Source organism: Lissotriton helveticus, chromosome 8 (assembly GCF_964261635.1).
Source record: "Lissotriton helveticus chromosome 8, aLisHel1.1, whole genome shotgun sequence".
In the NCBI taxonomy this organism is placed as follows: Eukaryota; Metazoa; Chordata; class Amphibia; order Caudata; family Salamandridae; genus Lissotriton; species Lissotriton helveticus.
The window spans coordinates 945,172,564-945,200,136 of NC_136069.1; the positions used below are offsets into that span (position 1 = coordinate 945,172,564).

The 27,573-nt window shown below is 41.5% G+C and overlaps 1 protein-coding gene across 8 annotated transcripts in view; it reads left to right on the forward strand.

Annotated features, from left to right (window-relative positions):
* ZFX (zinc finger protein X-linked) overlaps window positions 1-27,573 on the forward strand; it is a 640,129-nt gene that overhangs the window by 559,304 nt on the left and 53,252 nt on the right. For all 8 annotated transcript variants that reach the window (XM_078657795.1, XM_078657790.1, XM_078657796.1 and 5 more), the window contains one exon: window positions 17,569-17,709. In XM_078657795.1, the coding sequence (XP_078513921.1) occupies window positions 17,569-17,709 (141 nt within the window). The remainder of the gene's footprint in view (window positions 1-17,568; window positions 17,710-27,573) is intronic.

Sequence of the window (27,573 nt, forward strand, 5' to 3'; positions counted from 1 at the left end):
CTCCTTGGGGTTTTTTAGGTTGCCCAGTGCTTCCTAACTAGTAATTGGTCATCATCAATAGCGATGGAAGAAGGCAAATCATTCCCTGACAACAAAAACTTGGGAGCAATGTCATTGTCACATCTCCTTCCTCTCATCAAAAAGAATGGGGGAAAAACCTGTGACACTATTGTGTGTGACATTATACGTGAAAACTCTATCCCTTATGAAGTTCTTGACTGGTATATTTGGGCCAAAGCAAGTTGTATACCTTCTTTTAGAAACCTGTTGGCACGTTCAATTTGTCCATTAGACTTAGGTGAATACAATGGAGTCTTCTCCTGGCTGATACCATGTGAGTTGAAGAAATCCGTGATCTTGCTCGAAGTCAGTTGTTTTCCATTGTCCGATACAATGATGCGTGGACTTCCCTCGATGTCAAAACATGTGGGTAGAAACTCGATGACTGTGTCTGAATCAATGGTGCTCACAAACCTATGGTAGATCCATTTCGAATAGTAGTCACTGACTGCAATTATGAATCTGGAATCCTGACCAAGCAGTTGAAACGGTCCTGCCATATCAATCGCAATCTTAAACCAAGCAGAGTTCGGGATGGATACCAACTGCATTTCATGTGTTCTTATTTTCCACCGTTTGTCTGATTTGGTGCAAACCTCACATCTTTCAACGAATAAGTTCACGTCGAGGTCCATGCCGGGCCACCAGTAGTGTTCTTTTAAAAGTCTTTTAGTCATGGTGCTCCCAAATGAGTCTTATGCGCCATGTCCATAACCCTGTTTCTAACGCTGGTGGGAGGAACAAGCAAATCACCTCTTCTGATACATCCTTTAAAAACATTTAATTCGTTAGCCACATGCAAAAATGTTCTTAGGTCAGATGAAAGATTACGTATTGGGGGCCATGAAGAAAACATGTACTTTTTGACTTTAGACAAAACTGCATCCTTACTCATAGCTTCTGCCCATTCTTCATCAGAAATGGTCACATTAGGCTGTTGTATAATATCTATATTAGACACCACACATTCCGTATCCTCAGCTACATGGGTATCCATATTACCCGCAGGTAAGCGGGAAAAGAAATCCGCTCTGACATTGCACTTGCCTGAAATATGTTTTATAGAAAAGTTATACTCTTGTAATTTGGCCAACAATCTCACCAACCTTGAAGAAGCTCTCCCATTACCCCTGCCGTAACCATCAAACAAATAAATAAGGGGTTTATGGTCGATGATTAGTTCGAATACCTTGCCCCATACGTACATCTTCAGTTTTTCCACTGCCCAGACACATGCTAACGCCTCCCTTTCTATGGTGCTGTAATTCTTCTCAGTATCGTTCAATCCTCTGGAAATGAATGCTACCGTGTGGGTATGCTTACCTACTTTTTGTGTGAAAACAGCACCAATTCCCACCGAACTTGCGTCAACTGTAATGACATTAGAACCACAAGAATCAAAAGGCTTCAAAGCGGGTGCCTTAACAATAGCATCTTTTACCTCTTTAAAAGCAACATCATGCTGCTCCTCCCAAACAAAACTCTGTCCCTTGCGTAATAGAACCCTTAACGGTTCTACCATTCTTGCATAATTCTCAATGAACCTTGAGTAGTATTCACTGAGACCCAAGAATGACCTAAGTGCGTCCTTTCGGTCGGGATTGGGTGCATCAGTTATTGCTTGTATTAGATTTAACTTGGGTTTGATTCCATCTGCACTAAGTACATGACCCAAATATTCAATTTCAGTTTTCAAAAAATTACATTTGTCTCTTGAGACTGTCTTACCTCTCGCTTGTAACCTGCATAACACCATATCCAAAATGTCATTGTGCTTACTTTCAGAATCAGCGTGAATCAATATGTCATCTTGGAACTTCTGCACACCTTTAATTCCGCTGAACATGTTCTCCATTAGCTTCTGAAAAACACTGGCAGAAGATGCCAACCCGAAAGGTAGACGAACATACCTGAATGCTCCCAGGGGAGTAATGAAAGTGTTTAACAATTTGGATTGTTCATCCAGCTTAACCTGGTGGTATGCCGTTTTAAGATCTATTAGGGAAAATATTTGGAACCCGAGGTATTAGCTAATATCTCCTGAATCCTGGGTAGTGGAAAACAATCCACCAATATATTCTTATTCAATGATCTTAAATCGGCACACAAACGGTACTCGCCAGTTTTCTTCTTAATAAGAACTACACCTGAAACCCATTCTGCTGAACAGCAGGTTCAATTACCTTTTCTTTAACCAGCTTTTCTAAAAGAATGCGCAACTCCTCCTTAACAGACAAGGGTAAAAGTCTCACCTTGTGTTTGACCGGAGACGCATCTTTTTTAAGGACAATGTTGTGCACAAATCCCTTCACACAACCTATTCGATCTTCAAATAACGATTTGTACTTACTCAAAATTGTAGATAAATCATTATTTGACTCTGAGGGAATATCACTTTTAGACTCTGAGGGAACAGAAATAAGAGAAATGAAACCTTCATCTAAAACAATGGGATCTTCGGATCCAGGTTTGAGAATTATCTTTAGTTTGGCAAGATCTCTCCACCCTACAATATCTCTACCTCGTTCTGCCACGTAGATTTTTGTTTCAATGCATCGACCTTTTATGTTCAATATATCCACGAAATAACCATGCATATTAATATCTTGCTCTCCAAATGCTTTGGGGTTAACGTCTGGAAGCAATAAATCAGTATTGGGCCAGTACTTCAAAAATTTCTTATCCGAAACAATGGTGATGGGTGACCCTGAATCTGCCATGATATTGAGCTCAACATCACCTACCTGAGCCATTCCTATAGGACCCTTAATGCTATTGTCACTGTCACCTAACGCTAAAATAATATTCGAGCACATATCTTCATCAAAGTTTTCCACTACGTTGACTTTAGCTTTTTCCATTCTTTTATGCCCAAAATTCCCACACACACTAGCAAAGTGCCCTACCTTCTGGCATCTTGTACATCTCTTCCCAATAGCTGGACAATTCAAGGAATCTGCTTTGTGGTTTATAGAACCACATCTATAACAAACAAAATTAGAATAATTAACATTTGAATTTGACTTATAAGATCGTCCAACACCGTATTCTTTTTTTTTTTTCTTTCATTAACATATGAAATATTAGCATTAGCTGACACATTAGACTTGGCCAATTCTCTTCTGCCCTCCAATGACCGTTCAATACCTTTAGCAATGTCTATTACCTCAGACAAAGTAGGATTTTTACATGCTAATAAACGCTCTTGAATTTTGATTTCGTAGCAGTGGAAAACAAATTGATCACGCAAGTACACATCAACCATGTCTCCGAAACCACATTTGGCAGCCAACACTCTTAAACTGCCAATATATTCTTCCACGTTTTCTGACTCAGATTGCTTCCTCATCGCGAATCGATGTCTGCCCACCATTATATTCTCTTCCTCATCAAACTGTCTCTCTAGTCTTTTTATAGCTTCCTGGAACTCATCAAGAGGAATAAATTGTCCTGGTGCAGGTTCATATTCTGGAAGACTATAAAACATCTCTTGGCCAGCCACACCCAGGAGTCCATACAAAATAGCTTTTTTACGTTCGGGCTCAAATCTTTTGCCATTTATTGCAACCAGATAGTTGTCAAACGCCCTGTACCAGTTCTTCCAAGACATGACTGGTTTACCTGGTGTTTCAAGGAAATGAGCTGGTGCATAGAAATTAATTTCATTTGTCATCTTAAAACTATATTCTTCAACCTCTTTTTTAATAAATAGCGCAATTTTGATGAAGTTTGAAAAACTGAAACTGAAGAATAAATATTAAAGTATTTTCAAAATTTATACGCAAACGCTTTGGAAGTTCAGTAAAAAGGGCTTTAGCACCACAAATTTCTACTTTCTTTTAAATACCTGCGCTTCGATTTCACTCTGCTTACTGTTCAGGCGCGCTTTCGTGAGAAAAATACTCGGGGAAACTCCGAGAGAAATCCCCGATTCAAAATGGCGGCACGCTCTTTCTCGAGCGCGATGACGTACTCACGCTGCCTCTTCGCGTCCCGCTGAGGAAGAAATGCGCACAGCTGAAAGTGACGTGTTAACGTCAGCTCAATGTCGACTGTTGACAGTTGGTGCTGTCAACGGTTTCCTCAAGAGCAGCGACAACTCCTCAGCAACGCTGAAATACACGGCAAGAACTCTTTTAAATCACGAAAATCGCCACCACAAAAAGCCAACTCCACACTTGCCTGAATAATAATTCCTGACGGCTGTTCTCACACACGAGCTTCTTTACGCCGACCTTTCATCACTTCTCATACCATTAGCACTGACGAACGAAGTACTAGCAGGCTTCCGCAGGCAATCTCGGATAATAATGAAATACAGGAATTAAGAGAAATTACAACTCTTGTGAAATAAAGAGAAGTATCAACTTGCCTCTAGTGAAATAATGGGCTCCCGAAGAAATCTCCTCCACAAGCTCCGACGAATGCTTCGTCCCGACCTCGTCGCCAATTTGTAGTGAATTAATTAATACACTAGAGAAATATTTACTTGTCCAGTTGAGTATTTATTATATATATATATGAAAAGAGCTTGCGGGGAGTAACAGGTGACCGACAGCGTCAACGGAGGTAAACTGTCAGTGCCGTTTGGGGCGCTGACGTCATTTAAATACATTGACAACATTCTACAGCTGGCGAGTGCCATGCGGCCAATAGCGTGAAGGCAACAATAACAAAGACTAGAACTACAACAGGCGGTTACTCCTTTAGGGCTGTGAAATCCTCAACTCAGTCTGCCAGGCACTTGCGCTTTTATGCATGCACAGCTTCTGGCTGCCTGACCTTTACAAGAAGAGTGTCAGGCTGACCTTTGCTCAGCCTGACAGACACTCTTCATGTTTTTAAAAAGTTTTTCGGGGGGGGGGCGTGGGAGGGATGGAAGGGAGCCTCCACCCCTAAGGACGGGTTGTGCTTACAACAGGTTAATTCAAGTAAAAGTCAGAAGAGACTTTAGTTATGAATTTAAAAGTGGTTTGCAGGATGACTTTGTTCCTTGTAAACAGGAGAAAATGTTGTTTTTACAGTAAATGCTTGCATGTCCCCTACCCGCCTTGCTGATATAAGTGCTAGAAAAAGTGCAAATACCCTTGATCTGATCAACACAATGTCTGTAATCTTTGCCTTTTTCTGGAGCATGTCGAAGCATCCTTGGACACCCGGCTCGCCTTAGTCTGTAAAAATACTGTCCGACAGAGGGAGCGAAGGAGAGCACACTACAGCTTCATAAACCAGGTTCCATAAGTGACCATTTCCACTGATGTGTCGGTCGTTGGGTGGGGTGCTCACCTCTGAGAGATCATATAATGCACACCTTTACTCGCCTTTCAGCAGGAAGTCAGTCTGAGGTGGAGCAAGTGTGCTTTGGATTATGGACAAAGGGTGGAGTCCGAACAGGTCTTATGAGTCGAAAACATCCCGGCCCAACACTGGATACCAGGAGTATGCGGAGCATGTGAATTTTTAGCACTGTGCGCAACAAATAGAAGTTACAGGGTAGGTTACATTTTCCTTTCGAATTGCAATTTTTTTACTGTGTACAAACAACCACCAATCTTGCTTTCATAAGCATATGCTAAGGTAGCATTCTGGAAGCATTACAAGTAGCCTCAATTATTATATTTTGCAAATGTGTCTATATATTTTTGGACCAGAACCTATGTCAGTAATGCAAGTTGAGCTCACTGCTTTTCTTTAGAGCGTGCCTGCTAATGAAAAAGCTGAATAAAATACTTATGGATTCAAATCTTACCTTTGAATTCCACATCCCTGGTGTCATCACGCAGTTAATTCTTCATCTCCTCCATGCATTGTACACACAAACCTTTTTATTTGTTTTGCACCATGAACAGCATTTTTATTGGCTTATTTGGGTTGCACTCTAGTGCGAACAACTAACCTGTTGCCTTTGCCCGTGCATGTTTCTAATAGTTAGAAAAGTGAGTAAGTCTTTGGACAAAGAATATTGGAGTTTATGCATGTGAATAACTTTTCCTTTTGTCAAGGGTGGCAAACAAATGCTACTACAAAGATGCATGTTAGTGGTTTGTATATCAATATTTCCAAATTATGTTACTGACGGATACATATTCCTCTTTTTAAAAAGAATCTTTCCAGGATGGACCAGTTAAGCTTTCCTCAGCAATACCTTTCAAGTGCGGCCAGGATTGCGCCAAGTGACTGCAGATGTGTTTCCTGACGAAATTGCTCCGCATTTCCACAGTGACTAGGTCAGATGGGTCCTCCGAAGGTTTCAGGGGTCAAACCATGTTGCAGTTACATTAGATGTCCCTTTCAGGCCCAGGTGACATCTACAGCCTGTGATTCTTGTTCGCTGTGTGCTCAAATACCATGAGAGAGTTAAGCTAAGTTGTTTTAACTAAGGCCCGAGGGAGACACCAAATGGATCTCCTTTGCCCACAGATAAGTAACCTGTCATGGAATGATCTCCAAAGTGATTTTCCCATACAAACTAAACAAACCGCCATCGGAAAGAAAACTCCTTTACTTCCTCAATAAAAGCTTATTGCTCCAGGACTTTTTGGAGCCTTGGTGCCATTCCCTGAAGCCTGGCTATAACTTGTCATCTCCTGACATTGAGAAAAAGATGAGGCCAGAGATGCTGGTGCATCGGCCAACCCTGTGAAGTTTAAGGCCTTCAGGTGGGCAATGCTGAATCTGTTCAGGACAGCGCCTGTATCCTCTGGGCTGACCCATAGGGGTAGAGCTCTTCTGTGGACTTGGTGACTCTACCAGTTCTCACGTCAGTGTTATGCCACTACTGTCTCTGGTGCCCAAGCCTCCCTTGGCACTGACGCAGGCTCTGCCCATGATAACAAACTCGCCCATGGAGACTATGATGCTGAACTCCGAACCTTTTTCTGGAAGAGATCATCCGTGCTGCAAGAGCGGAATTTAAGCTGAACTTCATTAGTATTTCCTTGGCAGAGCACCTTCCTAATGCTCAGAGTTTTCCTGACATGGAGCAGTTATGTGGTTCCAACCCGGATGCCTTCACAATGCCTGATAAGAGCTCTGGCTGCACAGATGATTATTTGAAGTCTAATAACCTCCTCCCCACTATAACACCAATGATGGCTTATAAATGGACTTAAAATATGCAAGTGGCTGTGACACTGCATCTAAAGGGGGCATCCCTTACCTCTCCATAGATGTTCAGCCACATTATGAACATGGCCTTCTGTGGTGAGTGGCTGTTAAGAGAGAAACCCATCTGCTAATCCGGGGCAATGCAAACCCGGTAGAAAAAACCTCATCCTGTCCAGACACCCCAGCGGGTATATTGCTTCTTTTGAGACCTGTGTGGATCTAGGAGATTCCATCAGCAGGAGCAGGTTCAGTCTCTGTCATCATCTGACTGACAGTGCTGCCTTAAACCCTATTCTCCACCTCTGAGGAGGGTGGATTTTTGGGAGATGAATCTAAACCTTCTGACTCTGGCTTTGATCCTGGTTGTGGAAGTCTTGCATCTGTTTTGGAACTGCATCCGATTGGTGCCCACACCAGTGCCTGAGGTAGCAGTGACACCCATATTCAGGAGGGTCTCATGGCTCAGTTGCACATCAATCATTCTGTTCGCCTATACTTGGACTGATAGAGGATCCCTCCAACTTTTTGGTAGGTCATGTTTTCAGCCCTCCACAGACTTAGGATACTTTGGTCACAAGCTCGGCTGGAAAGTCTGTCTCCGTGATTTGTGATGCTGCTTGGTCTTTGGTTTGTTGTGCAACTGACTCCACACATAAATGTTCTCAAGCTGCAAACAGTCGATCTAGCATTGAACGTATTTCTCAAGCATCTCAAGGTGCAACATTCAGATTCTGTTGGCATACACCCCCACAGTCCATTATATCAATGGGCAGGACGGAGTGGAGTTTTGAACTTTGTTGGGAGGCGATTTACCTGTAGCAGTGGGTGTCATGTGGAGAAATGTTTACAGCAGCAGCTCATCTTGCAGGCTCTTGCAGTGTCATGGTGGATGCCTTCAGTCGGCTCTCACGAAAGGACCATGAGTGGAACTGCATCCTGAAGTGACGTGAAGTGGTGATCTCTGGTTTGGGGATTCAGTTCATCTCTTCTCTACAGCCCAGAAAAGGAACTGTTCTTAGTTTTAGTGCCATACACTTTCCACTAAACAGTTCTCAGGGGTCTGTCTTATTTTCATCTTGCCCCAGGGCCTGCTGCACACGTTTCTGCCAATTATGCTTCTGTCAAAAATATTGCACAAAGGTGTGAGGATCGATTGAATCGGAGCACCCAGGATCGGTGCAATGCAAAGGATCTGGTGCCACTCAGCACTTGGTAGCATCTGCCTCACCCGTGCAGAGGGTAAATACTTTTTCAGCAGGAGGGTCAGGCCATTCACTCCAATTCCCAAGGTTGCAGCTGAACTCGTGGAAATTAAATTATGCCATTTAACAGTCCTTTTGCCTTGCTTTTGAGTTTGGAAGTGGCATCTTGGCAGCCAGGAAGCCCACTACTAAACCCTTTGCCATGATATGCAGTGCCCTGAATATTTTTGTTCATTGCTGTGAGTTGGAAGGCCTCCACCTCTTAATTGTCTTGTCCTTCTGATGTCTTACAATTTCTGTTGCTCCTTGTTCTGACAGTCAGACCCCTCACAATATTGCGGCATGGATTTACACATTTGTTCGCACAAAAAAATCAAATTCTGCAGCACATGATTTGATTTTTGTGTTGCTTTATTGTATTCAGATATTTTCGTTTTTCATGGTTCTCCGCAGCATTTAAGTTATCCCCAGAGAATATTGCCCTTTCAAAGAAGCATATTAAAAGTAACTAGGAAGGTTTTTGCTATGCATCACTTGCTGTTGAGTTTTGAGCAATTACATTTTGCAACAAGAAACCTACCTTATAAAGTGCTGAGAAGTCATTATTGAATCCTCCCAGCTTGTATCGCATTAGATTGAATGTCTGAAATCCTCTGTGGCAGGAAAATATCTGTGACCTCAACCTACTGACTACCACCACGTGTCTATGGACCAGTCACCTACCCTTGTGGACATAGGAAAACTCAGGAACTCATCTCCCTCTAGAAAACGTCAGGTGCTTTGGTCAGGCATGCAACACCCACATGCCACTTCCAGCCCAGGTGGGTAGACAGAAGAATTTGTATCTACATAGGAGGAAGAAGAGATGAATGTAACAGCCGCAAGGGAAAGGCAGATGAAAGAGAGATTACCACCAGCACCCAAAAGACCAAATGAACTAGAGAGAAACTGCACGATGTTTAGAACCTTACGATAACACTACGGTGACCGGGAACTTCCTTTCCCCTTCTTTTCTCCCTTTTAGCTCCATTTTGCACTCTTAGCTGTCATTACCACTGATACATTCCTCTTTTTCTTCTGACAGTGATCATGGCTACCTAGGCTGGACCTTGAACCTAAGAGAAATCAACATGAAGACGTCTCTAATTGGCAAAGACCAGAAATCACCACCAACCACGACAAGGAGGACACTGTTCTCTTGTTTATCTTTTCCCTTTGCGTCCCTGATGTAAATGGAGCACAAAAACTACTCAAAGATAATCCATGCTTCCTGCCATTAGAAAATGGGAATCCTTTCCTACACTCTCTCTCCCTCCTCATTCTATATCCCATTTGTTTAGCACAGTATATGATGAGAAGAGATGCAAGTTCTCTGCATCTCTAGTTCGGCTTAGGCTAAGGTTCTCTAGTAGGTGACATATTACCTGAGGAGGCTGCCCACCATATGCTTCCCTTTCCTCTCCCAACTAGCATCTGTCCAAGACTATGGCTAAGGTATTATTTGAGAAAAGAAGCTGTAGTAAACAAGTTATATAGTATATGCCATCTCCTATGGGGTAGAAATTCAAAACAGTAAAGTGTACATCATAATGTGAAATAACAATAAATATCAAAAGATGTCTTTTGTATAAAAATATCAGTTTCATTTTTATTTTATATCTTTTTTTTGGTCTATATCATATACATTTTTACAATTATAATTGATTCAAGGTATTGCTGACATTTCATATACATGTGTTGAGTAATATTTACAAAAAGAAACAAGAAACAAGGACAAAAAAAAAGACACAGGTTATTGGATCAGGGGCTGGATATCTGCGGCGGAGACTGGTTTTCTATCGACCACTCCGTTCCCTACGTTCGGAATCCCTTTTTAAAGCAGTGGTCCCGCGGGTGAGGAAGACCCGCGTGGGAGGGCGTTCTTTTAGCTGCAGAGCTCCCCAGCTGTGGAATTTGCTTCCTCTTTCGCTTCGCAGCACTGCCAATTTACTTCAGTTCAGGAAGAGCCTGAAGACCTGGCTTTTTAACCTTTAGTCCTTTTTTATTGCTTACTGTTGTCATTGTTTTCCTTTTTCATTTTCGCTGTGTTGTGTTATTTTTACTCTGAGCTGCAGGTGGAAAGCGCCGGGACACTCGGCTTGAGTAGCCGTGCGCTATATAAAAAGTCATATAACATAACATAACATAGTCAAATGACAAGATGAATATTGGGGACTTTTGAAGTAGGCAAAGCGGTGGGTTGGAACACTACGCGCGTTTCGGCTACTGCCTTCATCAGGAGACAGTCATTTGCAATAATACATTTATAGACAACATTTAAATCTCACAAAGGTGAATATGTATTTATTTTCTTCTTTAGCCAAATGTGTTTCTTATGAGTTTTTAAGGGATCACCGAAGAAGGGTATCTTGGATAGGATGATAATGACTCATATGCGATGTCAATGCAGACACTGTGGTATTGCACGAAATCCCAATGGCTAAAAGTTCATTAGACCAATAGAAGTGACAACCTTAGAAGACGTGACAATAAACGTTGATTGTGGTTAAAAACGTATCCTGAGATTAGAAGTAGCCATCTTTATGGGGTGAGAATCTTTAGAAGACGTGGAGATACACCTTAATTATAGAAAAAAGTGGATCCAAGGATTAAAGGTAGCCATCTTTAAAGGGCGAGAATCTGCATGATATTTCAAATAATTTTTAAAACCGGGATTCCGTAAAGACGTCCACCGTCTTCGGATAGAAAGATCTAATCTCGGGATACGCTTACCGACGACAAATTAGACTGTCCCTGGCCCAGTGCATCATGGGAACAGGGCAAGCCCTGATCTTTGGACTGGGTAAGAGTGGTCTGCTTAATTCAGGCCCTCTGTTCATCACCACCCCCTTTTCTGAATCATTTTACAATTATGGCAGTCAGAATTCAAACCGGCTAGTCAATCCAGCTAGCTTACGACAGGCTTAAAAAGCCCGTCAGACACCAAACATAATCCCTTACGGACGATTTTTCCGCCATTGTGATTATGATCATGACTTTCCCCTTGGGGCTTCCTGACATGAAAAGCCTGTCAGAAAGTGACTTTAGGGGCCGCTAGCAAGGGCCCCCTTCTCTCTTCGACCTCCGGTTGGGTGCAGAGGGGACATCTGTGGTGCCCCCTGTAAATCCCTGCACCGTGTGGCAGGCACCGTGAGGTGCCTGCCACACGGTGCAGGGATTTACCTTGACTCCCATTTCTCTATGGGATCTTGTGCTGCAGCCGGTTTCCGACCACCGACCTCCGACCCAAGGTCGGTCGGTTACAAAACCGCAGGGATGTCGGTCGGTCCCAACTCTGACCGACATCCTAATTAGGGCCTTGGCTCCACCTTTGTATTTAGTCTCACTGCTGTTAAAATATTATTGCATGCCTTGCCTGACGCCACTCTATTTGACCAGAATTTTAATACATTTACCACCCTTGATCTAAATGAAATCTTCTGCTCTGGTGATTTCTTTAACCTATCTTTGATTTTCCTGCCAATTGTGTGCTCGCCATGAATCGAAAATAAACATTCATTTTCCAGATTGATATACAAACAGAAGCCACATGTGTGTAAGTGTTTACTGTACGCATATTACCCTTACGACTCACAGAGGTTAGCTGTGCACATTCAACAAAATGGCTGGAGAGCTTCAGAGCTTCTATGTTTGTTCACCTTTTGCATGTTTCTGCCCAGATAAATTGGTCCTTCACGCTTGCCTATCCTTCTTTCCCAGTTTGGATCTGTATTACACCATGTCCAGACTATTACTATTCCATTTTTATTTTCACTTCCTTATCCTACAAAGAGAAAAAACTTCATAGATTGTACTTCTAATGTGAAGAATTCTGTTACATCGCCTCTCTCAACAGGACATAGTGAATGATCAGCTGATGCTATTTCGCTTTGGGGCATCCTTCCTCTGTATCAAGCACTGTTACGCCTTGGCCAAGAAAGATCCTTCAGAGGGCATCCATGTCCATTCCAATAGCAGCTTGACTGCCTGTATGACCCTCTTGAAAGGCATCTTGGTTGCTGATATCTGCAGAGCGGCTGCGTGGTTATCGTTGCCTACTTTTGCTAAGTACTACTGTCTTACAACTTAGGCATGTAGTGAGGGTGCTTTGCCAGAGCTATATTGCATGACTCCCTTGGTTATCTGGCACAACTCCATTCTCAAATCACAGGAGTTATTGCTTCGAGGCTCATAAGAGGATGAATCTGCGAGAAGATAAATACATCAGAAGCAAAATTCACTTTTCTGTGATAACAATATTTCTGATGGCTATATGATCTTCCTGTAGACTCCTCAAGGTCCACCACCTTCCCATAACGAGTTAATGCAGTGACTAATAAGATTCCAAGGTAATCAGACTTGTTATGTGCTGTATATGTTGCTGTCTCTACTCTTTAGTTTCCTTTCTTTACATGCCGATATGATGTGAAGTACCAACATTGGTAACAGACCTGCAGTGCTAGAGATTGTGTGAAATACGGGGGTCTTGTTCATACGGGAGCAGGTGGTACATAATCAATGTAAGAAAAAAACAGGACCTGGTCTCCACTTTGGGTTACTGCTATTTATTTGAGCAGACTTTAATGCCTAGACTATCTGTTTGTAGGCATTCGCAAATTTGATCGCATATATCTATGACATATTGTGATACTTTTACAACATTTATATGTCTAGGCCCAGCACACAAAAAATAATAGTTCACAATGATTGACAATATTCATAAGTACAATACAAAACATGAATATATAAATAAACAATTACAAATAATGTCACACACGTGAATTACTACATGATAACATTACACCAGTGTCACTTATTCTACCAGTCCCTAATATACTCAGTTGTCATCATGCCCAAAGGTAAAGTTGCAACTGAAGCTGCATAACATCACCTAGCAGGGTAAAAGAGATATTACCGGGGAAAAGCCTTTCCAGACTATTCTGGAGCCTAGAAGGAAAATAGGAACATTCATAAGGAGAGGACTCTGCGAGATGATTATGTATCCACCATAAATGTTGTTACAGAAGGCTAGTAACTTTTTAGGTCTCGCCTACCGATGCAGGGCCATGAGTTGCTCGCGTAAGCGAGACATATTGTTGCCAGGTATCTTAGCGAAGTGGGACAGGAGAGGTGCACAAGCTTGCAAACACATTGGAGACAATGGCTGTGCCTGTGCGCTTTTGGAGACATGGGCTGTGAACGCGCGCGTCTCTTCTCTCGCTCCCCCACGCTTTAACTTTCGCTTTCACGAGCGAGGGCGCCTGGACAGCCCATGTGCACGCTCACGGCGTCTAGTTTTTAAATGTCATACCCAGAAAAAATTAAGGGAACGGCACTTGGACGATGTAGCAGAGGCTAAACTCACATGATTAAGTTCTTCTGAACAGTATCTGCCCTACCGGGTTTGGACGCCGGAGAATGAAGAGAGGCTGGCAAAGTGAAGAGTCAGGGAGCTCGTCGACGGACGGAGGCCAGACGTGCAGCAGGTAAATCGTTTGTCAGAGAGGCAGTGTATTGTCAGAGAGACCTCACAAAGGAAATGCTGTTCAGGTCTCCTGCTCAGTACCCTAATTGTCAGAGTGGTGGCGCCGCCCAAAAAGACACGGTTCCGCATCCCTTAAAAAAAGTAAGATGTAAGGCGGCAGCACCCTAGTGGCAGAGTTACGGTACACAGGAGGGAGTGCTGCATGGGGCCACAGCACCGATGCCCGTGACGCACTGTACAGCCCGGGTTGCACTCATTGGCATTCATTGGCATATGTCTGCTCACTAGCAAAGCTCCCGATCACAGGGGTCTCACAGTTGGCTCGGGCCCGTGGCCAGTTTACGGGTAGGGGGAGGCAACCTCAGAAGAGTAGGGAAGCCTGTCTGCGGACGGAAAGTGGTATGTCCAGCAGGTAAGTTCTGTGCCAGAGATGAGGTACCGGCAGCACCTCTTAACATGAAGGGTGTAACCCAGTGTCCTCAGTGGGCCGCGCTGTTTCCTCCAGGTTGGATGATCTCCCCAGCGTGGCTGAGCAGCAGTGCTGATATACTCGTTTAGGTTGCCGCACACAGCAGTTATCATGGGCAATAGCTCGCTTAATCTTCCCGACGGCCCCCAGCGCCTAGAGACCCTTACGGGTGATTGTGCGCTTTACAAATGTGGATTATTATTATTATTATTATTATTATTAGTTATCGGTGTGCCCATGACTATGGTTGAAAACGAGAGATCTGGCGGGACCAGCACACACTGGGCATCGGGAAACCACATCCCCTGTCTCGTTCCCTCTGATTGTGGCTGAACCTGTCCTTATAATAGTTGATGTGTACAGTTGTTTGTATTATTGTTACCTGGGACGCATGAGATGTGACGTCTCTACTAGACATGACACCTTATCAGTACTTAGCGGACCCGACGTGTAAGTACAAGAGTTGACTTGTTTATTTAGTCATGAAATTGAAAACGATGCTGCCAAAACAGTGCTAGTGCACCAATTTGTTGCGACTCTACAATGTTCAGTAAAGATTTCTGAAACCGGATCTACTTTCAGTTTTAAGAGAAATCACAGATTGCCCCCCCCTCCTAATCCCCGCTTTGGGGTAAAAGAACAGCGTCCATACGTTGATTGAGTTTGCTTAACCCTGTGGAGGGGAGGGCGAGGAGGGCTGTACCTTCACCTCAGTACAAAGGGGCCTGGAAGTCCATTTTCCGCTTCACTGCGCTGTAATAAATAGCGCCATGTAAGCCGCCGCTGACGGCTCCCTGCTCTTGCTGCTGGTAGCGGAGAGCAAGCTTGCTTGGGAAGGCTCTGCACCCCTACCACCACACCCCGCGTCCCCAGAAAGCACGCATCCCCATCCCATCACAGGCGGTAATTTCTTGTGTAAAAAATACCGCTGGTATCGGAAGGGCTCTCTTATTAGCAGCCGGATGAGGAAGGGAGTTAGGTGCGAGGCGCCACTACCGAGTTTCGTGATTACATAGGCTATAATGGCGCTAGTGCATTTTTCACACTGACACCTCAGGACCACATCCGTTTCAACAGTGCAATAGTGAACCAGTGTTTCCGGAGTAGATAAAGTGCACAGGGGACATTTAGCACAACTGTTTCTGGGTTGCAATGATTGTATAGGCTAAATTTTGCACGTATACTTGTGCATCACACAGATTGATGTTTGGACAGATATTTCAAATTCCCCTGTCCGCACTCATGTTAATACAGTTTTGTACTGACTTTGCGCTAGCAACGACAGCGACCAGCCAGGGAAACATTTTATGTTGCCCCTGCCCAGTTCTTAAGCTTGGCAGGCCCTGAAGATGTTCGCTCGGACTGCATCAGCCAAGAGCAGCTGCATCTAAGGATGCTATTTTGCTCAGCAGAACACACTGCAAATCTGATTAGCGACCCGGGAACCCCGCCACCCACTCCCGTTTACTGAGCACTCCAGGGGTGAATTTACCCCTTTGGTGGAACTGAATTCGCAGAATTTGGAAAACACCTGTTGAGGGGCATATTGCACTGCAAACCCGGTTAAGACGCAGTAAATATACCGCCGGCCCCTGCTTCCTGGGCTCTAGCTGGTTAATTCAGATCTTAGCAGGCTCTGTTATAGGAATCCCTGGTGGTATCCAGCGTCCTGCAGTGGTCATTAGCGCCCGGTAAATGCACGCTTGTTCCTCAAGTCGGGACTTAATGTGGAGCAAGGCACTGCTCACGTTTTTTCCTTTCGCCGCCCTATGTGTATACTTTTAGTTCCCTCCTGGGGCGGATATTATGGGTTTGAAATCAGTGAATATTGCAGTAATAACACAGGGAACACAACCTATAAAAAACGAACCGAACATTCACGGCTGCGCCTCAGACAACTCTGAGTGTGCACGTGACATTATCAGGATATAAAATATTAAATCGATGTTTGCTCCAATTTCAGAGCAGCACATTCCCTAATACACGTTTAATTCTAAACAACGTGCGTATTACAGCCCTGTTTATCCAAAAGCACCTGGATTCCATGTCACCCTTTAACTCAAAGCCCGAAAGATGCTCTGATGTGAGCTCTTTTGGGAACGGGCATGGCTCCAGCACACCTACCTTATGTCGTTTCTATTTATCTCTTCAATTTAGTTTTTTTTATATTTGAAAATGTGTGTGATTTTTTTTGTACAAAGGCAACACCCAGTCTGATGGCGCCTTCCAGGCGTTTTTTAAAAATCGTTATCAGCCTACCTCTATCGAAATGGCAAATTTCAGGGCGCGCACTTGGTCCCCACATATGACTTGTACCATATTTTATTTAAAAAAAAATAGAAGATGTTAATATGTCCCGTAGAAGAACAACCGACCATGTAATGCAGTGAAAAAACGAAGTGCAGATACATAAGGACACTATATATACGTTTTCAACCTTTTTAATTCCTTTTGCTGCACGAGCCGTCTGGTAAAGTAATATAATAAATTACGCTAAATTGTAATATACACTAATCAGACAAAACATACAAAAATACAATATATAATCATACAAAACGTTTGCAATCGCAGTCCATTTAAAGTGTACTCATAATTCAAATGGAATAAAAATTGTACATTTCATATTTGTGTATCCGATAAACAGCATCTTTCACGTATTAATTGTCTTGAGGAACGGCCTGGTGGCAAGTTTTTAGTTAAACTCTGTTTTAACAAGCATTTGCAATGCAATAGGCCTCGCATTTACGCAAGTTTAAGCTATTAACATTGTAAATGACAATGCCTTTTATTTGTGTTTTAAAAATGGAAAAAAAAAGGCATTGTTATTTGCAATGTCAATAGCTCAAACTTGCGTAAATGCGAGACCTATTGCATTGCAAATGCTTGTTCTTTAAGGTGTTTTTTGAAGTCTATCTTATGCTAGACTGATTATTGTTTTACCGATTTGCTTATCATCGACAATGCTTTTTGTCAGCTATCCAGTTTTTAGAATGTCTTGTCAGTGTCATTTATGTTCTGAATACACACTTTTCTTTTAACAGTAAGACTTTTCTCAGTGAATTTAAAAACATGGGACCTCCACCGTTCCTTATGGTGTACAATATTTCTAAATGTACAGGACTGGTTCTGAAAACATCTGTATTAATAGCTTATGGTATTGATAGAATTTTTGTACATAATTTAAACTGCATTATCATTGTTCCAAGGTAATAATACTGATGGAATTGAGAACAGGAATGGAACTGCTAGTGCTCTTTTGCACATAGACGAGTCTGATGATCTAGACAGACTTGATAAACAAAGACCGAAAAAAAGGAGGAGGCTGGAAAACCGACAATTCCAAACAGGTGAGTACTCTTGAAATGACGTGTCCCTGATTTAAGGGGTTTTAATCTAACATTTTTTGTCTGCCGATTACAAAGCATCTGGAACTCATAACCACAGCATGGTTCTGTCACGACAGGTTGCAAATCGCACCCTTGCAGCCTTCATCTGCAGTCATACTTGTCAATGTGCCAGATATACAGCTAGGAGTATTTGTATAATACCCTTGATCATAGAATCTCACCTGATTGCTCCCCCATGGATCGCCCACAGCAAGCAAAGCTAGACACAAAAATATGATCTTTCCTTAATTTATCTAGGTTTCCCTATTTAGAAGTCTGTGTTCCTCCTTGGCGATTACTTGCAGTTGGATCCTGTTTATTCCCAACTATTGGGAGCGTAATATCTTCTGGAACGTATTCCACATGTCTCACAGTATTGTCATGCTTCTTTCTTTTCTGCCATTGATTCTTCCTTTTCACAACAAAAATTAGTTTGTTTTGGCATAGTGTTACTTTTGCACCAATGTGGGTAACTATTGCATTGCTATTACTAGTAGTGTAGGTCATGGAACAGTAACTGATTACCCTCTTTGGCCCTGATTACGACTTAGATGATTCTGGGGTAATGGTAACTTTGTATGCAAATTTACTGTTAACCAACAGTACATTTATTCTAGTATCATCCAGTTATGAGTTAAAGACACTGGAATTGGGAATTACCACATGGGACCAATTTATTTTTGTTTTCAAAACCATACAGAATCCCAATTCTGTGGGGTTTATCACATGTTTTATCACCTGCTCTCAACAGGTATTAAATGAATGTGTATATACCTCTGAATGGGATGGGGGGGGCAAAGGAGAGGCTGCGGGAAGTATTAAAGGGAAGTTCATTTATGCCAGCAAGCGCATGGCAATCTCCCCTGTCAGAAGAAAATAGAAATGAGGCTCAGCGGCTACTGTAGCCAAGGTTTGTGATTTTTCTGTCTGGGTTTACTGCCTGGAAAAATTAGGCCTAGTTTTCCCTCACCTGGTAAAACTAGCTGTGGAAATATCTACCAACATATAACCAGGCAGAGCGGAATTTAATGCTTTGATTCCACTTTGCCTTTGTAAAGTATGCAAAAATGTGATGGATGGAATGCTTGAATTTAACCTCAGCCACTGGTTATTATTCGAGCTGCATCCCAGTACAGTGCTATTTTCCACACCACACCACCTTTGTTTTACACACCATCCCACCTTTGTTTTGACCTAGCCATATGCAAATCAGTGTTGACCCTGATCCAGTGGGAACAGTCCAACCTGAACTGCCAGACTAGGTTCTCATTGAACCAAAACACAAGCAACCTACCGTTGTTGCCCTTGTTCCAGCTAATCAGTTGGGTATGGCTTGGTTCCAGTGGCAGAGTGTGAACAGGACCCACGTCTGAGCATACCGGTCCAACTTAGAGTGTCACACTGAAGTGTAGAAATAACTGACGGCTGGAATGCTTGAATTAAACTCAGCCTCTGATAATTACCAAGGACCGCATCCCAGGCTCTGGTTGTTTTGCATACCATGCCACCTCAGTTTGGACCCAGCCATATGCAAACCAGTTTTGACCCTGCTTCAAACGGAACAGTCCAGCCCAAACTGCTAGGCTAGGTCCTCCCTGATCTGGAACACATGCAACCCAAGACCGATTTCCTTTATTAGGGCTCATAAGTTTCAAATTGCTTCGTTCCAGAGGCATAGCTTGCACAGGACATGGCATGGCAAATCTTTCCAATGTCAGGCATTGTTTCACACTTTTAGTGCAATATCACAAAATCGATGCTATCCGTTATTAACGCAAGAATGATTACATTTATGCAGTCTCGCTTTTATAGGCAAACGTTTATTACAGTACCCCAAATACATTGATATACTGGCATGTATATGTAATACTGTAGAATAATTAGCGTAACAAAATGTTATTATTTTCTCAATTACGGATGCTGTAATAAAATTCTGATATAAAGAGTACAATAATACATTCATATTTTGACTTGAATTGTGCGTGCACCAACTTTTTGAGGTATTCATATGAACTCTCACACATACTTTAACATGATCAGCCAATCAGGCATATTTAGTTCAACGTTTGACCTATCAAGGTCAAAGGTGTTGGGTTAAGATTACACTAGGATCTTAAATAGTACATTTCAGCTCGTCTTAGGTTCTGTCACACCTGATCTTAACGTCCCATCAACTTTAACTTCCCGTTAATTTTACTTTTATTTTAAGTAGTGTGTGTTTGGGTTGGTAGGGGTTTAGGGCCACATGTATCAAAATTGGAAATTGCAATTACCTAATTGCGATTTTCTGAGATACGCAATTAGGTAATCACAATTTCCAATCTATGAAACTCCCAAGAGTTTCATATACCAATTCCTAGGGGGTCGCAAATTGACCTACCTCATTAATATTAATGAGGTACATCGCAATTTGCGACTCCTACACCCCCCCCCCCCCCCATAGGAATCGCTAAATTCACAGGGATGGTGACCTGCATGTCCATGATTCTTTTAAATAAAGCAATCTTTTTTTATTTTTTAAATGCAGCTCGTTTCCCTTAAAGAAAAACGGGTCACGTTAAAAAATAAAATGAAAAGTTTTCTTTTAATTTTTTTAAAAGCAGGCAATGGTCCATGGGACCACTGCCTGCTCTTAAAGATGTTTTTACTACCATTCTCAAAACCCTAAACACACCCCTTCCAAACACTGAATCGCAAACCCATTTGCGATTTGGTAACCGGTTACTACACTTGTATGTGGCTGCAAACTGGGAAATCACCCACTATCTGTGAGGAAACTTAAACATGCCCTTATTCACACATTATCTCTGATCGAACATCAATATTTTAACACACACTTTCTGTGGAAATGTATGCATTATATTAACACACTATTACTGTGGGGGCTTACGCATGATTATCTTCACACACAAATAACAGTCAATTTTGTGTGTGTGTGTGTAAATATATATAATTACATAGTGGCACCCACCACTGTGTTATAGCTAGGAAATATATTTTTTGTTTTCCAAATTATGTTGGCACCATTTGACAAACCTTCATGTAACTTAACATAAAAAGGTTTACCCACCTCAGTACCTTAATGGAATGTTTCGGGGTGAATTGTCATGGGTTGCAAGTAAAAGGGGATATACCAACCAATATACGTTTTCCCCATGCAATTTTCCTTAGAAAATTAAACAGAGAAATACGAAAAACATTGTGTGCTTTTTGTGATTTGCTGTAAATCCATGTATTCGTTTTTTAGTTTTTTTTTAAGTATGAATCTCAATGTACAGAAACTCTGTTTTACTATGGCTCTAGGAGGCCAACAGATGACATTTAATTGGCTGGCTCACATCAACAAAGATGTTTTGCAGCCATTTTAGGACTAGGTCATACATACATTACCTACTGGCGGTTGCCAGTAGGTAGTTATAGTTAGGACAACATTTCCATCGGAAAAGCACTTTTTCATGTGCTTATAACTTTGGCGTCGTTTGACGAATCTTTACAACATTTTCAAAAAAGTTTCTCTTTTTTGATCAGCTGCTATCTTGAAAATATGGGGGTGATTGGTCAAGAGGGAGGGGTGAGAAAAAAGGGGGGTCCCAAAATGTGTTTTCTCCATGCAATTTCCATAGGAAACTTTAGACAAGGCTACAGGCCAAACTGCTGAACGGAATTACACCAAATTTGGCAGGGAGGAAGGTCTTGGTCCAGAAAGCACGCTTTTGTTTAAATGGGGTAACTCCATTCAGTAGTTTTTAAGAAATATCAAATTTTACAGATATCGATATTTGAGAATTCTGACATCTGATTGGCTGAGGCTGCACACGCTTGAGGCTCATTGGCTGTGAACGGTTCAAACTAGGAAGTGTTGGCAGCCATTTTGTGACTCAGTTGAAAGGAGTAGGGGGAAAAAAAGAGGAAAATTGTATAAGTGGGTATAGTAGGAACACTGTGGTCTTAGTTTAAGTAGTCTGTACGGTGCAGAGGCAGGGAGTTTGAATGTTGCTTAAACTTTGGAAATCCCGCCGGGAAAACAATGCGCCGTATTGTGGCAAGCAGTAAGGTTGTGTAGGTTCCGGAAATCCCGTCAGGAAAACAATGCGCCGCATTGTGGCAAGCAGTAAGGTTGTGTAGGTTCTGGAAATCCCGTCGGGAAAATAATGCGCCGTATTACGGCAAGTAGTAAGGTTGCGTGGGCTCTGGAAATCCCGTCGGGAAAACATTGCGCCGTATTGCGGCAAGCAGTAAGGTTGCGTAGGCTCTGGAAATCCCATTGGGAATACAATGCTATTGCGGCAATGTTCACTAGGCTGTGGTAATCCTATTGGGAAAGTAATAATGTGCCGTATTGCAGCTTTCCTTTAATATAATGCGCAGTAATGTTTATTTATAATGCAGTGTTCACTTTTATCACGGACAGTGTCACTTTGTTAGACGAAATGTAATATTATGTGGGAGGGCGTGGTTTGTTCCTGTGCGCGGACAAAATTAACGTTTAATTGGCTGAGGTGTTCCAACAAAGAACCCAATGTTCATTGGCTGTGAACAATTAAAAGTAGAAGTGTTGCCAGCCATTCCCTCTCCCTGCGCAGAATAGCAAGGACATCTGATTGGCTGAGACATTCCAAGCAGGACCTTCCCAAGCTTAATTTTCATTGGCTGCGAACCATTAAAAGTAGAAGTGTTGCCAGCCAATCCCTCCCCCTAGCAGAGTAGCAGGGACATCAGATTGGCTGACGTGTTCCAAGCAGGATCTTCCCAAGCTTAATGTTCATTGGCTGTGAAGCATTAAAAGTAGAAGTGTTGGGAGCGATTCCCTCCCCCTCTGCAGAACACCATGGACATTTTATTGGCTAAAGTGTTCTGAGTACAAGTTTGCTCATTATTGGCTGGGAACAGTGTTGTCAGCCATTTTGTGATGCACTTCAATGGAGTACGGGAAAACAAAGTAGTAGCAGGGAGGGTAGGAACACTATTAACTCTACAGTGGTCACAAGGTGGTGGACATGGATTGTGAAGGTAAAAATTGTTTTTTTATATATTTTAAGGGCCATTTATATAATTGGCGTGGGTTGTACAAATCACAGCTGAAAAATAACAAAGTGGGTTGCGATCTTCTTTTTATTAAGTTTGCGGGTTGGATAGTTCTCAGGAGCACTATTTAGTTATAATGTGGCGTTTACTTTTCTGACAGGGAGATTTGGTTGAGCAGCATAAATTTCAGTCTAAGTTTGAAACAGATTTTATTAAGCAATTACAAATAAACTTTTTTCGGAAACTGATGCTGTTTATATCAAAGGGGTGACAAATAAAAACACAATTCATAAAATATCATGGTCCCACCATCCCTTTTTTTTCTGATATAGTTTCTAAAAGTGTGGCCCCATATTCTTGATAATATAAGAGGGCATGAGTTACTTTTAGATAAAGTAGAAAAGAAACACTCCCGCAATACATCATCTCAGGTCGTAATAACAATAACAAGTGAAAAACTGTTGAACTTAAATTACTTTATATTACATAGAAATGTACGCTTTATCCTTTTGTACAATTTCTATTCTGTAGAATTCGGGAACGTTCTTTCGTAGTGCTTAGAGGTCTCTCACTGCTCTGCTAACATATCACATACTCTTTTAAGAATATATAAGATAGTAGTATAATAATATACACTACTGGTCCTATATATTCTATAGTGAGAAGGTGAATAGGAACCACAACCAAAAAAATATAAGTTACAAAATATCATTCAGAAATATAAGGTATTCACTAAGTAAGTATCTATGCAAAGTATCTCTTTTAGACTGCAATTTCGAAAAATATTCTCACTGTAAAAATATCTGATCAAGTAAGTTATAACGGTCAGTAAGCTGTGTTTCAGATGGTTTACTCCTGGCGCCGTCAAATCTCCAATTTCTGTGTGTGACAACATGACACTCTATCAATATAGAGAGTGCCACTGATGGTACACAAAAAGGAAAAGGAAAATAAAGTTATGAATACAAAACAAGATCAATAACGAAATACTTTCCAGCGGTGAATATGTTCAGAGCTTCTTTTATCCGGGATTTCGAAATCTTTCATCTTCGCGCCGACGGGTCATAAACTCCTCTGAGATCACCATAACTGTTAATATTATAATATACGTATTCACAGTATATGATCCCAAGGGGGAAACAAAGTAACAAGCAGAAGCTGGTGACGTTACGTATAAATCTGTAGTCTTTGCGCTGACAGGTCACCAACACCTCTGAGGTCAAGCACAGTGTCAACAATATAATATACAAAGTCACAGACTATGAGCTCAAAGGAGCCAGAAAAGGAGCAATGTTTGCTGTATTCTGTCTGTTTCTGAAAACAAGCTGCTGACGTTAAAGAAAAAAGGCAAAAACAACCAATAACACTTTTTTTTAATACAAATGTTTAAATAATGACAAATAGCTACGTATTATAAATATATACTATGCCATAATCAAACAACTTACAACTCTGGAATATGTTTTGTTGTCGCAAAACAAGAATCCGATGCTAGAAAAGGGAACCTGCATCACAAAATAAACACGGGTAAATAACTCGCAAAAATGAAACTAATCAAACAACGGGTGTGGTTTATATACTTTTTGGTTATTAAGTAATCCATGGAAGGAAGATGTGGCTCCGCCCATTTAGATGTCACGTTTTACAGTTCACACGTGCTCACGCTTCAACTGATTAACTTGTGCACATGTTGTGAAAAGTTACAAAATGTGAAGAGGAAAAGGTTTCGATTTCGATCCTAACACGTGTAAGGTCCCTAATATGTACATACGTTGGAGAGCTTAAAAACTGTTACCCGGCAAACCGTGTTATTTCCATTCTCATGACTAAAACATCTATTAATTGCCATAAATCTAAATAGAAGACTTTAAAAAAATATTTGTTCAAAATAGAAGAAAAAAAATATGTGCTAATATTTCTCATCACTATGGTTTTAAATTAAAAAAATGCCAGCATTTGTAAAGCGTACAGCTACCCTCGGAAAGCTGTGCCGGCGCTCGGGGCATCGGGAAGATTAAGCAAGGTGTTGCCCACAGTGACATAGTGGTGGGCTAACGTGCCGCTGGAGCCGGGAATCGAACTGTGAACGCGGTTGTTCAAAGTCCGGTATCATAGCTGCTGCATCATACTTTTTCCACACTTATATGTTAATTACTGCTAATTAAGTTTTAAACATTGTTAAGTTATAACTTATAACAGACTACTGTTACAGTTAGTTTTTCACTACAAAAAGAATGTACATCTTTTTAAAATTTACTTAAAAACAATATAGGTTTCAGGGACATTGTAGTTAGAAATTCGCATTTATAAAACCTTTGAAAATCACTGAAAAAAGCATAGGTTTTACAGACTTTATAGTTAGAAATTAGTAGTTAAAAAACCTTTGAAATTAACTTAAAAAACCATAGGTTTTACAGACATTATAGTTAGAAATTAGCATTTAAAAAACTGTTGCAATTCACAGAAAAAACCATAGGTTTCAGGGACGTTATAGTTAGCTGGACATTTCACTCGTACAAAACCAGAGAAATTCCACCGTTCTAGTTAGTTCAGCTAACTATAGCTTGCGCCCCCGGAATGCACCACTCATGACGTCACATATTATATCGTTCATGGCATGGTCAGTGACATCACTGATGACATCTCAAATGACATCACTGATGACATCATCCACGTGGAAATCTGCTGTCCCTCCTCACACTCTAATATAACCTTTGATACACCCACTGTAAAATACAGACTACCATTTTCGAAACCATGGAGACACCAGTTACTACATACGCGCTCACTGATTCCTAAGTCTACACACACATCCACTCATTCACCATGCAATCACTTGTACATGCATTCGCTCATTAATAGTACACTATCAAATGCACTCATACACTTATTCAGACGCTCACACACCGCCACTCATCCATGGAGTTACTCATACACCTAGTCAGTCATGCAAAGAATCAATCACACTCCCATTTACTCAACTACACAGTTACACAATCACCACCTCACTAATTCATACAGTACAGATAGTAACACATATTTACTCTCTTAAATAATCACTTATACAAGTACACACTTATCCATACAGCCACTCTCACAATCACTGACTCTCACATATAGTTATTTATATACACCATCACTCACATAACCTGCCTTTTACATATGTAGTTACTCGCAAGTACCACTGAGACATCCATTCACTCACCAACACACCCATACACACACTCACCCACTCATAGAGCGGTTTCCACATGCACTCTTGAGCCCATACTCCGAGTGAATCAACTACTCACACATCTATGCACAGTCACACACCTCCAACCCACCCACACACACACACTCAGGCACCCATACAAATACTAAGGCAAACAATCAATAACCCATATAGACACTCATGTAGCTACTGCCCAACCCATGTACCAGATTACACAACAACAGACAGACTGATACAGACATTCACACAGTTTAGTCACTAACCCATGCATTCAATAAGACACGTTTAATCAGTCACTTATACGATCAGTCCCACACCTCCCAAATCCTCCATAACACTTATAGACCCACTCATTCTTCAATACATCTTGGCATATATATATATATATATTTATATATATATTCACTGAAAAAAACATAGGTTATAGACCATATATAGTTAGGAATTAGCATTTAAAAAACCTTGTTTTACTCACACAAAACCATTGAAATTCCATATATAGTTAGTTGCACTAACTATATATCGCGCACCCGCAATCCACTGCTGATCATGTCACATATTACATCATTCATGACATGGTCAGTGACATCACTGATGACATCTCAAATGACATCACTGATGACATCACTGATGACAACATCCAGTGACTGTATGTTTCTGTAAAGTTAAAATATGTCTTACATATTGAAGAATGAGTGGATGTATAAGTGTCTGGATGAAGGATTTAGTAGGTGCGTGACTGACTGTATGAGTGAGTGATTAAATGTGTCTCACTGAATGCATGGGTTAGTGACTAAACTGTCTTAATTTGTGCATCATTATGTCTGTTGTGATGTAAACTGCTGCATGTGTTGATCATTAGCTATACGAGAGGCTATATGTGTTATTAATTGGTTGCCCAAGTATTTCTATGGGAGATTGAGTTTGTGTGGGGGTGGCTGGAAGGTGTGTGACTCTATGCATAGATGTGTGAGCAGTTTATTCACTAGGTGTATGAGTTCAAGAGTGCATGTGGAAACAGCTACATGGGCAGTTGACTGTGTGCATGAGTGTATTGATGAGTGAATGGATATCTCAATGCTACATGTCATAGTAAGTACATATGTAAAACACAGTACATGTGAGAGTTGGCATATATAAATAACTGTGCATGAGAGCCACTGAATGAGTGAGTGGTTGTATCGATCATTGTGAACTTGTATCAGGGATTGTATAAGAGAGTAAATATGTGTTAGTATATGTTTCAATAAGTAAGGTGTGTTTAACTGTATAGTTGAAGAAATGGAGGTGAGATTGTTTCTTTGCATGACTGACTGGGTGTGTGAGTAACTCCATGGATGAGTGGCAGTGTGTGAGTGTCTGTATACACTGAGTGTATCTAAGGTTATATTAGAGTCTGAAGAGGTTTATCGTATTAGCACAAGAATGATGTCAAATGAGATGTCATCAGTGATGTCATCAGTGATGTCATTTGAGATGTCATCAGTGATGTCATCAGTGATGTCACTGACCATGTCATGAATGATGTAATATGTGACATGATCAGCAGTGGATTGCGGGTGCGCGATATATAGTTAGTGCAACTA